Source organism: Filicampus tigris, chromosome 11, assembly GCF_054856515.1.
Source record: "Filicampus tigris isolate MCC_2025a chromosome 11, RoL_Ftig_1.0, whole genome shotgun sequence".
Taxonomy (NCBI): Eukaryota; Metazoa; Chordata; class Actinopteri; order Syngnathiformes; family Syngnathidae; genus Filicampus; species Filicampus tigris.
Genome location: NC_141227.1, coordinates 16,209,350 through 16,222,050, shown reverse-complemented (window position 1 = coordinate 16,222,050; position 12,701 = coordinate 16,209,350). Strand labels below are relative to the sequence as shown.

The following is a 12,701-nucleotide window of genomic DNA, read 5'->3' as shown; positions in this document are numbered from 1 at the left end:
TCTGTGTACGTCCATCGCGATCACGCAACAGCCTACGTGCACACGTTTCTTGAAAGCACACGTGCGTTTTTGTATTACGCCGACGCTGATCTAGATGAAAGTCAAGACACCAAAAAATAAATAAATTGCATGAACAGCCACAGGGTGAAAACATGACAGCCACATTTTCATCAATGTCTTTAACATGGAATGCCGTTTTTGGCAGTACAATTATGCCATACTTATGTGTAGTGATTCTGCTTGTTATCAACAAAACCTTTGGAAAATATCTCGATCAGCTATACGTTTTCTTATGAGCTGTTTTTGTTGTCATATATTGATCTGAACATAGTTCGACTGGGCATTTAAATTGAACAGGAAATTGAAGAAATAAGCGTCCCTTTTCCCCCTGGCTGTAATTAGTGAACTGTCTAGGGGTGACCAGGACACATGAAAAAGAGTGTCCCAATTCCCTCAAGCCCCCAGCAGCCAACGAGGCAATGACTTCTTCATTTTTCATTAGAAAGTCATTTTTCTTTGTCTATATGTGAAGAATCGGACTTCAAGGTGAACCAAAGCCAAAGCAACATTTCAATATCAAACATATGTACATAAAACATCAAAGAACCACTGAAGCATTTAAATGCTAAAGTTTTCAAGTGTCATTTAGGATCATTCCAGAATTGGAAGAAATGTGGGCTTCAAAATTCTTTTCAAAATTCTCAATTTTCGGATTTCTTTGCTGCAAATGTATCAATAATGATAATAATAATAATAATAATGATATTTTTTTATAGGCAAATAGTTTCTAAAGTTTGAGTAAAGAAGGAGATGCAACTCTGTTAATGTAGTGCAACTCTGTCACTCTAATCACAGCAATAGGGTTGCAAATAGGGTTTGCTTTCTCTCAGGAGTAGAAGCTATCTGTTTAGCTAGCTGGTGCTGCTGTCTGGAGCCCGGATTAGAACCCATAACCTCAGAACTGTGTAGCAGATGGCCCAAAGTTGTCCACTGTACCACATGGTTTGGTGCCACTCAAATGGCACGTTGCCAAGTTTTGCACCAGGTTAGTCCACATGTGCGTAGAAAATGATTGGCTTGTGTTATTTCAACATGAAAAAATCCATTAAATGTGAAGTCAACCAGATTTCATGCAAATTGTATTTGATTTAATGTTAAATTTACAAAAATGAAATTATTGATGGGCATTTTACTAAAAGAAAGAATTCCCTTAATGAAAAAAATATCTTAACCTGGAACCATAAATAAATAAAATAAATAAATAAAATTACTCGCTCACAAATAACGATTATGCATTATATAAACATTTCAAGTGAAAAACGTGGCCCCGCCAGGCCGGATGGAAGGAAAGAGCACACTTAGAGGAAATACACTTTTCACATAATATATTTCACACTATAGGCTTTGTTTGTGAATGTTTTTCAAGATGTACAACTTCACTACTGCAAGCTGTTCGCGTTCCGACTGACTTGGGTTACGTTGCCTCCTTCGTAAACCGAGAACCTTCTGTATTTCTAGATTTGCCATAACGGATTAGCATTTCCTCAAATATAGGCTACACCCCCTCCCCTCGCCCCCTCCCCGCAGAAGAAGATCGCATCCTCGCAGCTAATCACTTTTTCATTCCAGCCTCAGCATCCTCCTCTTCTTCCTCCTCATCTTCATCTTGCTCAGAGAAGAGGAGAGCCGAGAACGCGTCGTCTTCGTTTTTTTTTTAGCCGACTCAGCGTGCTCCACAGGACGGATATGTTGTGCCTAGCGGTCCCGCCGCTGCTGCTGGTGCTGCTCGGCTCCAGCCTCCAGGCCGCCGCCGCTGCTGCCGCCGCCGCCGCCGCCGCCGCCGCAACGGTGAAGGAGGCGGAAAAAACGGGCAATTTCATGGAGGACGAGCAGTGGCTGTCCACCATTTCCCAGTACAGCCGCAAGATCAAGCACTGGAACCGCTTCAGAGACGTAAGTGCATGCGTGCGCTGTCATGCGACAAAAATGAGATGTATCAACCATGGAACACTTTATTAGCACGGCAACTTGGCAAAACTTGTTTATTAAAAAAAAAAAAAAAAAAAAAAAAAAAAATGGAGTACGAATTAAAACCTCAAATTTAGGTGGTCAAAACTGAACTATATGACATATGTTTAGTAGAAAAGAAGCGATAAGTATTGTTGTTTTTTTACCTTATTCAATGAAATGTGCATTTTAAATTGGCCCATCTCTGTACGAATGAAAACTAGCCTTATAGTGCTGTTAAAATGTTTTTTCCCCAATGTGATGTTTCATAAGAGACAAAAATGGATCCGCATCACTTCCTCTTGTATCTTCACTTGGGGGCTTTCTCGTAATAACAAGCAATTAACGGGGTTCACATCCGTCTAATGTGGGCTGCTTCGTTTCTCCAACGTGTCCCGGGAGCTTTCCTAAACAAGAGAATTAAGCAAGTGCAGCGGCGGGGTGGAGATGGATTGATGTGAAAATTCCCCCCACGGAGCGGGCTCAAGCAAGGCTGCAGGGATTGATCAACCAACGCCTGCAGGCTGGTCATGATGCATTAGCCTTGCCTGTGAATGTATGGATGTTTTTTTTTTGTTTTTTTTAGCCCCCAGCAATGGAAAACTGATTACAAATGACGCTCAATAGGATTTTGACATTAGCACAGTTGGATTAGGTTCCATACGAATGTGGTTAATTGTGTTTTAATTGATCCAGGGTGGGTCTTGCAGCTCGGGAGAGGTATCATGATAGGATTTGAAATGTGAGCGCCAGTCTATTACTTGATGAGGACAATACAAGGTTCGTGCATGTCCCAGAGGATGAGATGCATGTGAAAATAGGAAATGGATTAGTTTGACTACAGTATGTCCCATGGAACTGCACTTGAGCTGGTAATAAAATTGTGTTATTGCAGGATTATGTCACTAACTTTTGCTCCAAAATATCCAAGTGGAAGCCTTGCTTGTAATTCTGCACACCATTATTGACCGTCCCAGCAACCCTCCAAACACATTCAGTATACTCTACAACATTATTGGCATTGAGATCCAATGCAAGAGCTGCATCTTTGTAACTTACAATTGAATTTAACAATTAGGCTATTAATGTGTTTGTACTTTACCTTGGTGTAGCGCCAGCCGACCTGCAACACTGCTAGGCCACCTGTGTGAATATACAGCAGCGTGTTAGACACAATAAATTTGGCCTACGGTATAAATTTGAACTCGGCGGACCACTCGCAATAACACTTGTTCAAGATGTCAACTTAAAAGTCACCCATCATCTTTGCTTTACCAGGTGCTTGGAAACTACAAATACGAGGCTCTAAGCTAACTTGCGCCGCACGAGCTGCAGTTGGCTAGCTATCGCGGCTAACCACTGTCCTACCACAGGTCCTAGAAATCACTAATCCTTTCCTGCATGGCGGCAAATACAGGAAGCTGCACTTCTGTCGAGCATCGTTCTCACTAAAGGAGGACGACGAGTAGCTGCATGCGACGCAAAGAACAAGAGGGCTAGGCGGAGACGGTTAGAAAGCTAACCGCTAAACTAGTGTTTAGTATAGAACAGCAAAACACCGGAATAAGTGCTGAGGTGAACAGTAATCTTTTAACATACGTATGTCTGCTTGGAACTGCATAGCAGCTAATAGAAACTGACTCTGAATGGCAAATTAGCAGATAAATTACGTGTTTGCCCAGCTCAAAACAGAGCCTTTTTTTCCTTCCCTAAACCCGGTGCAAATATATGAAAAACAAGTTTCAAGTAGGTTCTGCTCTTTGCGCCCAAAGTCAGCTGGGATAGGCTCCATTTCCCTTTGACCATGAAAGGAAAAGAAGCATAGAAATAAAATAGATGGGTGAAGTTGAATTTGCCATGCTTAACAATTCACATTTTCTCACTCGGCCTCTTTCAAACAGTGATCCCAGCAAACTCGTGTATCAGAGCCAATTTGCCTGTGTATTTAATGCAGGATTCAGTGAAGCCACATATTGCGGCCAAGAGTACCGGTAGTCTTTTTCATTTTATTCCTGCAACAAGAGACAATAGATGCATAGACCCCACCGAGGAATTAAGTATATTTTGAGTGATATGGCAACTTCAGTCACACTTGGTGACCACATACATATGTGTGCAAGTCATAGTCTCAAGTCTGAACCTTTAGGTTTCAAGCAAGTCCCAAGTTACTGTGGCGAAGATAAAGCAAGTCGAGTCGAGTCCCTATTAAATTTCAAGAAAGTCATAACTCGGGGTAAGCATGTTTAGTCATACATTTTGCTTAGGCGCCACAAATATTTGCACATTAGACACTCGGCGCTCAGTATCTATACTTGCGTTAGTTAGCCGCTAACTTGCTAGTTAGCTAACATTCACAAATCACATCCCAAACCAGTCTGTGTACTGTCTATTCCTTTCATGTTTTTTTTCAATTAGACGCATACAGGACATGGAAGTTGTTTTATGTTTGACCAGCTTTCGGTTAGCTAAACTGTGAAGTTAATGAAGCGCACTCGTCTTGTGGATTTTATGGTGATGGGATAAAGTTAGATGTCAGAATTATTGTCTCTTTTCTTTGAGTTGCAAACATTGCATGTTGCCACTATCTACCTGAATTCACTTAAAGTTTATGATTGAATCATCTTTGGTGCTCCCTCTATGATACTTGCTTCACAAGGTGGCCTCTGCCCACCGCATCATATCATAATGCAGCAGTAAGATGATGGCAGGTTCATGTGCACTACACAAACAGCAACTTTTCTTTCACACACAAAATAAATTACCCATGATATTAAAAATGCATATTTTCAAATATAAACGGGTCAAACCTGTCAAGTCATTTAGTTCAAGTCTAAGTCAATTCAAGTCTTTTACAAGTTTTAGCTATGCAAGGCTAAAGCCCTGAAATGTGCAATTCTAGTCTGACTCGAGTCAAGTTATGTGGCTCAAGTCCCCGAACTCTAGTCGCAGTTATTCCAAAAACAACAAATGAGCCACATCTTGCTTCACCAATGAAAACATGATATGATCACAAAGCATAGCCTACATTGTAGTTCATTAAAGACTCTAAATAGGCCTATAGGTGTGAATATGAAGGGTTATTTTTATGTACCTACCTTTCGCCCAAAATAATCTGGGCTAGGCACTAGCCCACCCGAGACTCCAATGAGGACAAGTTCTATAGAAAATAGACTGATGGACTACATCCAATCGCACTCCATGTCTGTGCCGTTCAAACAATGACACTGGGAAAAGCAGTAAAAAAAAAAGCAAACATACACAATGCGTTTCTCGTTATGTTCTATCTTCTATCAAGGTCTCATCTTGGATGAGATTGTGCAAGTAAAGTAATAATGGTACTCTATGTATGCGGAGCAACAATATAAGCGATATAAAGATGTCACACGTCATATTTTTGTCTTGATTTATCATCAAAGCCGCACTGAAACACACTCGCTTATTGCATGTCTTGTGATCATAGCTCCCAGCGGTGGTTGTGTGTGTGTGTGTGTGGGCTTACATTTGCATGTGCGTGTGCGTGTGTGTGTGTGTGTGTGTGTGTGTGTTAAAGGCTAGTAGTGATGGTGGTGTCTCTGCAGCTGATTAGGATGATGGGAGAAGCAACATAGAAGAGAGCCACTGAGCCTCCTGGAGGGTTGGGGGGGGGGGGGGGGGGCACTTGCCAATAGAAACCGCTTTGATTTCAGCTTGCTGCCGTAGCAACGCCAATCTGTGTGTGTGCATGTGTGTGCGCTACGGTGTCAAAATGCAGCGAGCGTCTCTGGGAGTTTGATGACTCTATCCCGCTCCCAGGGCCAGCTCCAGGCCACATGGAAAGCATCCTTTGCTGGGAATTCTCCCACCACGCTCTCCTCCTGATCCACGAGAGGCGGCGCACGCTTTATATAATCATACGTATTATATGCAATCAGCTCGCGTTGCTCCTTGCGAACTTGACAATGAGCGAGCGTCGGTCTCTGGGAATTACATGCACTCAGCGCAGTCATCATAGGTATTCCGATTACTCAAATTGATGTTGACTCGCACAGTCCTCCGAGAGAAGCATGCTGAATATTAATCCGACGCTGGAAAGCAATAATCAAAGCTACACCACATGAAAGACGAGCTCTCCTCCTCATCGTCCTGCTTCTTCCATAAACACGCCAAGATGCACATATCCCCCTCGCATAAGCCGCGCACAATACACAAGCAGGAGAGTGAATACTGTAAATATTTAATATGTATTCCCGGTAAGAGCAGAGCGGGATAACAGGCCGCTTTCACTTCCAATACATCCACGCTCCAATTCAATCTATTTCACAGGAAGACAAGCGGATTAGATTTAACAGTTACAGTCAACAAATAATAGAATTCAATCCTTTAATCTGACAGGTGCACTCAACGTTTCATTCCACTAATGCACCAAATCCACCCGGGCGAAAAAACGTGGGGGACCATGAAGAAGCAGATGGGGGGGAGATGCCCAGAGAGTTTTGTAACTCTTTAACAGAATCTTGTGAATTTTTTTGTAGCCGAGTCGTGAAAACCTTTTTTTTTTTTTAACAGAAAATTCAGGTTTATTGACAAGGTGTGCTTTGTTTTCTTGCATGTGAGTGTGTTACATTCAGAATGATTCATATCCTGGCCAAAATTTAACTGACATTGTATTTATTTATCAAATAAATATATTTTGAGCTGGAAATGATAATGACAAGAACTGTAGTAACCCCAAAACATAACCAAGACTTGATTTTTCAGGCTACTCACTGAAAAAATGCTGTATAGCCACTGTGAAACACGGAGGGGATTTGCTTATGTTCTGGGGCTGCTTTGCTACATCCGGCATAGAGGGGTACAATGAAATCTCTTAGTATCAAGAGTGACACACAGTAATTTCTTTGATTGCTTCAAAAGGTTGTGTAGTTAAGCCCCAAAATATTCTTATCGTTGAAATAATTTATTTTCTAGGTGGTTAAAACTTTAAAACGTCTAACTTACAGTACCACTCAAAAGTTTGGAAACACCCTTTAATTCTGTGGGGTTTTTTTTTTTCATTATCTAAAAATGTTGCGAATTGTAGATTAATACTTCAGTCATCGACATTATGAAGAAATATCAATGGAATTGCTTGGTAAACAAAAATGTTAGTCAAAACAGAATGTTTTGTAATTTTGTTGTTTCAAAGTAGGCACATTTTTCCCCGATAAAGGCTTTGCACGTCTTGGTATTTTCTCAGTCAGCTTTATGATGTGGATGATGCTTGCAATGACTTTCAGTTCACAGCTGTGCATTTTCAAAAGTTAATAGCTTCAAGTTTTTTTACATGTATGAGAAGACCATTTGAATGTGAACGTGTTTCCAAATGTTTGACTGGAAATGTACTATAAAATAACCACGGTAGAATGGGAATATTTCAAGCGTCAGGCAGAATCCTCGTACCTCCAAAAGCATCACTTTTCGGGAGACCCCAAAAACATTACATTGCCAAAGAGAGCAAGCCATTTTCAAAAATTTTGATTGGTCAATAATTTGTAAATTAACAACCAAATGTGTGCACTGACCCCAAAAATTATGAAAATAATTCATATGATATTCCTGATATGAAAATATTAAATTGAAAAAATTGTGACATAGAAAGCATAGAAAGCAATATCCATTTACCTTTCCTTGAATAGATTTAATAAAGGCCTGTTTTGTTGTTACCTTTCCCTTACCATTTCCTTGGTGGGGCTCTGCCACCCTAATAGTAGGTTCCAAATAAGTTCTTTTACTTACAAAAGCTTACAAATAATGTATAATAGTGCAGTTGTGCAATCAAAAGTGCTAAATAATGAACGCTGGTTGTGAAAGCTGGCAAAAATGCAGACACACACTCTGTAGTGAAACAAGGGAAAAGTCGTAGTTATATTGTACATATTTATGCATAGGTCCCATTTTAAGCACATACACTGTAATTTACGCATTTAATAGGAGAAAACCTGATTATCTCTGCGAGGTTTGAGTGTACAGTAGTTCATTTTACCCGCACCACATATGGCACTAAATCAAAAATAAATTTAATACATACAATTGCTCCATTTCCCTCGTTAAAATGATACTGTCCGTGATATCACCGAAGCATGAAATTGGCCCAAAGTTGTGTCGATTTGGAAGGCAGATGCGATATGAACTACATGATGAATATAGGGCTCAGCAATGCAAGTTTTCTCAGTATGAAACTGTTTATTACTGGCATTCATCATGCATGTCACCATGCATTGCTGATGCCATTTTTGCATACTCTCGCCCCCCCCCCATTTCTATTCTCCTTACTTAGTGTGCCCGCTAAAACCTTATCTGAAACGAACACACCTCGCTCCCATTTCTGCAGCCCAGGACCACTGGGTCCGGCCTTGCGCCTGCTAGTTAATAAGTCCATTTTACGCCAATCTGACGACACACATCAGACCCCATCATACACACACACACACAGAAAGAAATTAAATATGCAGAAAGGCACTTGGAGAAGCTACTGGCAAATCCTTATTATTGCATAACCTCACTTACACCACATCCAAAATCACCTAAGAGAACAGTGGGGAGGATGTCAAATTCTTGATGTCAATGCCCACCTCCAAAGACTCTGTAGTGATTTAAGGGCTTTTTTTGTGATTAGGTTTACAACAAATTTCCCCGCCCCTTTTTGGGGCGTGGAGTATGTTATGTTTTCAGTCTCAGCTGTCCACGTCACGGGAGGGAGCCAAGCGTGGTAATATTGCTCGCTTTGTCAGTTCTGTTGTCTAAAACGGCGACCGATCGCCACCAAAATGCAAATGCACATTACTACTCTTGTCCACTTCAACCTGTGAAAGTATAAAAGTGTTCTGTACAATACTTTGGATTTATTGACATAAAACGTGATCTCATCATGATCACCTACACTAAATCAAAAATACCGTGGCGATCGCCTCTACACTTACACAGGCTGAAGCGGACAAGAGCAGGAATGCGCACACGAACCCCGACCGGTTTATATTTCGGACATTTAGCGATGCTAAACTCGTGTCAACTCCCAGGAGGCAGACTGCGGCTTGCAGTGAGCAGCAGGGCAGGCAGATTGGAGCTTTATACCCCCACCCCCTTCCCTCCCCGGCTAAAGGTAGGATAACGGGGCGGCTAATAGCAACAACTAGCTTCAGGCCGTTAAAACGAAAGGAGTTAGCACAACAACATTAGCTCCTTAGCGCAGCGTGTGGAGGTGATCATGAGCCTGTGTCTTCATGTCGCGGGGTTGCCTCCCAAGCAGTCGAGTGCGTTGTCCGACACCGCTTGCAGCCGCCAGCAAGCGTCGATGTTCAGCAATCAAAAAGTTCCAGCGAGGAGGCTGACTGCACAGCCGAGTGTGGTCGCATTGGAACGTACCGTTTCGGCTGTTACGAAAACTGCATTATGTTTAATTTGACAGTAAACTTGAACTGGCAATGACATTCAACAGCTTGAAGCTTCTTTTTGGAAGATTTGCTGACTGTGCCAAACTGCTGCTTGTTGTGAAGTGAGTTCAGATGACTTCACTGCCACCACCCTGCTCTCATATCTCAAGTTTGTGCTCGCGAGTCAAATCAAAAAAAATGCCCCAGCGACAACTCGCGTCCCCAAAAACCCTTAAGTCGGGTCAAAAAGTGTCTTTCAAGGCGCAGACACTCAGCATGAGCAGTGAGTCATTCTATAAGCGCTCTACAGTGGCTTTGCAGCTCGACAGTTCATGCGTAAAGCTCTCTGCTGTGCTGATGCAGATGTGAATGACGATAAGAGCTCATCAAAAAGCCATTAGTCTAGCTCGTCATGCCGCTTGCTCCTTATCGGAGCCCAGATTAGGCATGAGACTGCAGAAAGTCCAGAGGTGTGTTGATGAAGCGGGTACCTTCATCCATCTCAAGAGACAAGGATATTTTTGGGGTTTGCGGGTAGGTAGGGGGCGACTGGTGTGTTGTGAGACGTTTATGGCTTCCTTCCAAAAGCCTACGTGGGCTGTAATTGAGGCGGAGGGGAAAATAAATGCCTGTCTCTATGCTGCAGTGTTAGTCCACTTCTGAAGGACGCAGGTGCTGCAGAAGAACAGAGCGTGAATTTGCAAATCAATAACCAACAGGAACAAATATCAAATTCATTTAGCTGATACGGCCTCCAAACAGAAGAGACTAATAGCCTAGGAGCAAGGAAAAAAAAAAGTCTTTTCGAGCATTCTTTTTGTTCTCTGTCCTACCTCACAGGTGCCAGAACGCTCTGCCTGTGAGCACTTCTTACGCATGACGTCTCCCAGTGACCTGCTTCTGCTTCTACTACACCTGAACACTGCAATATGCGCCAAACAGGCCGCTTACTGTCGAGAAATACATTCCGTAACAGGCCATTTAAGCAACCAGTCCAGTGTAAATGCAAATAAGCCACTTTTATGATTACAGATTTAAAGTGGGAGTCAACCCAAACATCTATTTTTTTCAAGAATATGTTCTATGCAGGCCCACTAGTTGAAACAAGGCAATATGATTAATATAAAATATGAGTTAAGCAGCAAAATGCACCCATTTTTAGCCATCTCTGGAGGCGGCCGTTTTGTCACTTCTGTCGACTGAAAATGACATCACAACTGTTCAGGGCTCAGATAACGACCAATCACGGCTCACTTGTTTTCTGAAGGTGAGCTATGATTCCCACGTGTTTGGGAGATTGCAAGTGTGTTTTATTTCCTTTCCATTTCGTCTTGCCGTCCTACCCCTTAATATGAAGAGGACAGGAGATTGCATTTACTAAACATCCAGTAGTTGCCAGAAAATCCTTTGCCTTCAATGTTGCTGTCTGCTTCTTGGCAGTGACCAATTTTCTTCTCATCTTTTCACCTATTTTGTAGGAACATCCACTTCTTGCTATTGTCACTTTTATGCCATATTTTCTGCACTTGCTGATGACTGTCTTCATGGTGTTCCACGGTATATTCAATGCTTTGGAAATTATTTCATAACTTCTCCCTGACTGATACTTTTCAACAATGAGATCCATCTGATGCTGTGCAGGCTCTCTGAGGATGACATTGGGAAAAGCCTACAAGAATATTGGAACTTTATTTGGGGTTAATCAGAGGCACTTGAAATGGTGACACGTGTGCTGACCTCATCTTATTGAACATTAGTTTGAATGTGATTGTTTAAATCTGGATACAGCCACGTGTTTTATTCTTTACTTACACTCTCTAAAGTTGTACAGTTTATTGGTCATATTAGTAGTAGGAAAAATTTGGAAGTGATTTATCTTGGGTTCATTTTTTTTAGATCACAAAAACCTATTACCGTAATAACTGAGAAGAAGTGTACTGGAGAGTGGATGGTTTAAAAAAGCAGTGTTGCAAATGAAAGCACCAGTTTTTACATTTTGTTGTAAAAACTTGAACTGGATTAAACCAGACTTTTATGGTAGTGGTGTTTAAGATGATTGGTCTGTCCTTCTTGCAAGCCCCATCGAGCTAGAGTAAGTGAAGGTTCTTACCGCTTTGTACCAGGTTCTGTCGTCCACAAGGACACATTTAATTACGGTATAGGTAGTAAGTGGCATCATTTACCATACTTTACAGCTATGAAAATGTGTACCACAATTCTGTGAGGCTCGAATGTTGCTTTCTGTCTGCGATTCCTCTTTATTTTACCTTGACATTTTGTTTGACTACACAATCTAAACGGAATGAAACTTATACATTGCACAACACTTTGCTTTCAGGCTCTTATAGGGAAATCGTTGATGGATATCTATTGTAGTATTCAAAGCTTTTACTGGCTGGTTGTCTGCTGGATTGGATAGTTCCTATGCTGTCGTTCAGTCGGTTGGCTGGTCAGCAGTTTATGCACATTGGAAAAGATTAGAAAATAAAAAAAGAACCACTTCTACCAAATAACTTTTTGTAAGTACCGTACATCGCAACACATAACATTTTTAATTTATCATGCTGCATAAAATACATTTCAGCACTTTCCTTGTAATATCCTTTTAGTACAAAAGCCATATCTATAAAGCTGCAGAATATTGCATTTATTTCCTTTCTGTTTTGCTTATTGCTTTTGTTGAACACATCAGTGCAAACATTACACAAAGCAAGTTTTGAACTGAACAACAAATGTGAGCGTACAGTACATCGATTGTTCTAAGTTCAAATAAGAACAAAGCCGTGATTGAAAATTGTTGTTGCCAGAGATGAAATACACTCTTGCAGATACAATGCATGACCAAAAAAAAAAAGAAGAAAGAAAATCAATACAAAACCCAGCAGGCTTTTAAAAAGTCAAACTTTTCACTGACCCAAAGTGGTAAAATGATACCATATATCACTTTTGAGTCATTTCTGGGCAGGCAGACTTTTTTACTTGTAATTCTATATCACAGCTTTGTTCATCAATCTCATTGTGGTTTCCAGCAAAAAAAAAAAAAAAAAAAAAGTATGAGCTCCTGTTACAATTGTGCACGTCCATTTTGAAGTTTCCCTCTGGGGTAACAGAAGCAAATCTGTCCCCTGCAGTCCTTCTACATCCATGTACTAAACTGAGCCGCTTCCCATGCATTGTAGCTCAGTGAAGGGAATAACAATAGCACGTATGGGATGACAAAGTTGTTGCAGAGTTTTGTTTCATCTCAGACGCTTCGTGCGATCTATAACTGACGCTGGCGGCAACAGTGTGATTCTCAAGGAGGGT

At 41.3% G+C, this 12,701-nt stretch overlaps 2 protein-coding genes across 4 annotated transcripts in view; one reads left to right on the top strand and one right to left on the bottom strand.

Annotated features, from left to right (window-relative positions):
* The window catches only part of tysnd1 (trypsin like peroxisomal matrix peptidase 1), a 43,437-nt gene that overhangs the window by 3,458 nt on the left and 27,278 nt on the right, over positions 1 to 12,701 (bottom strand). The window contains exons 5-6 of one of the 2 annotated variants that reach the window (XM_086044982.1): positions 3,110 to 3,150; positions 2,108 to 2,414 (exon numbers count right to left, since the gene is read on the bottom strand). In XM_086044982.1, the coding sequence (XP_085901108.1) occupies positions 2,370 to 2,414; positions 3,110 to 3,150 (86 nt within the window). In that variant the 3' untranslated portion in view covers positions 2,108 to 2,369. Of the gene's footprint in view, positions 1 to 2,107; positions 2,415 to 3,109; positions 3,151 to 12,701 lie in introns of those variants that run through there. The other variant, XR_015088622.1, reaches the window with a different exon arrangement.
* The window catches only part of spock2 (SPARC (osteonectin), cwcv and kazal like domains proteoglycan 2), a 40,009-nt gene that overhangs the window by 5,508 nt on the left and 21,800 nt on the right, over positions 1 to 12,701 (top strand). For both annotated transcript variants that reach the window (XM_086044986.1, XM_086044987.1), the window contains one exon: positions 1,630 to 1,953. In XM_086044986.1, the coding sequence (XP_085901112.1) occupies positions 1,747 to 1,953 (207 nt within the window). In that variant the 5' untranslated portion in view covers positions 1,630 to 1,746. Of the gene's footprint in view, positions 1 to 1,629; positions 1,954 to 12,701 lie in introns of those variants that run through there.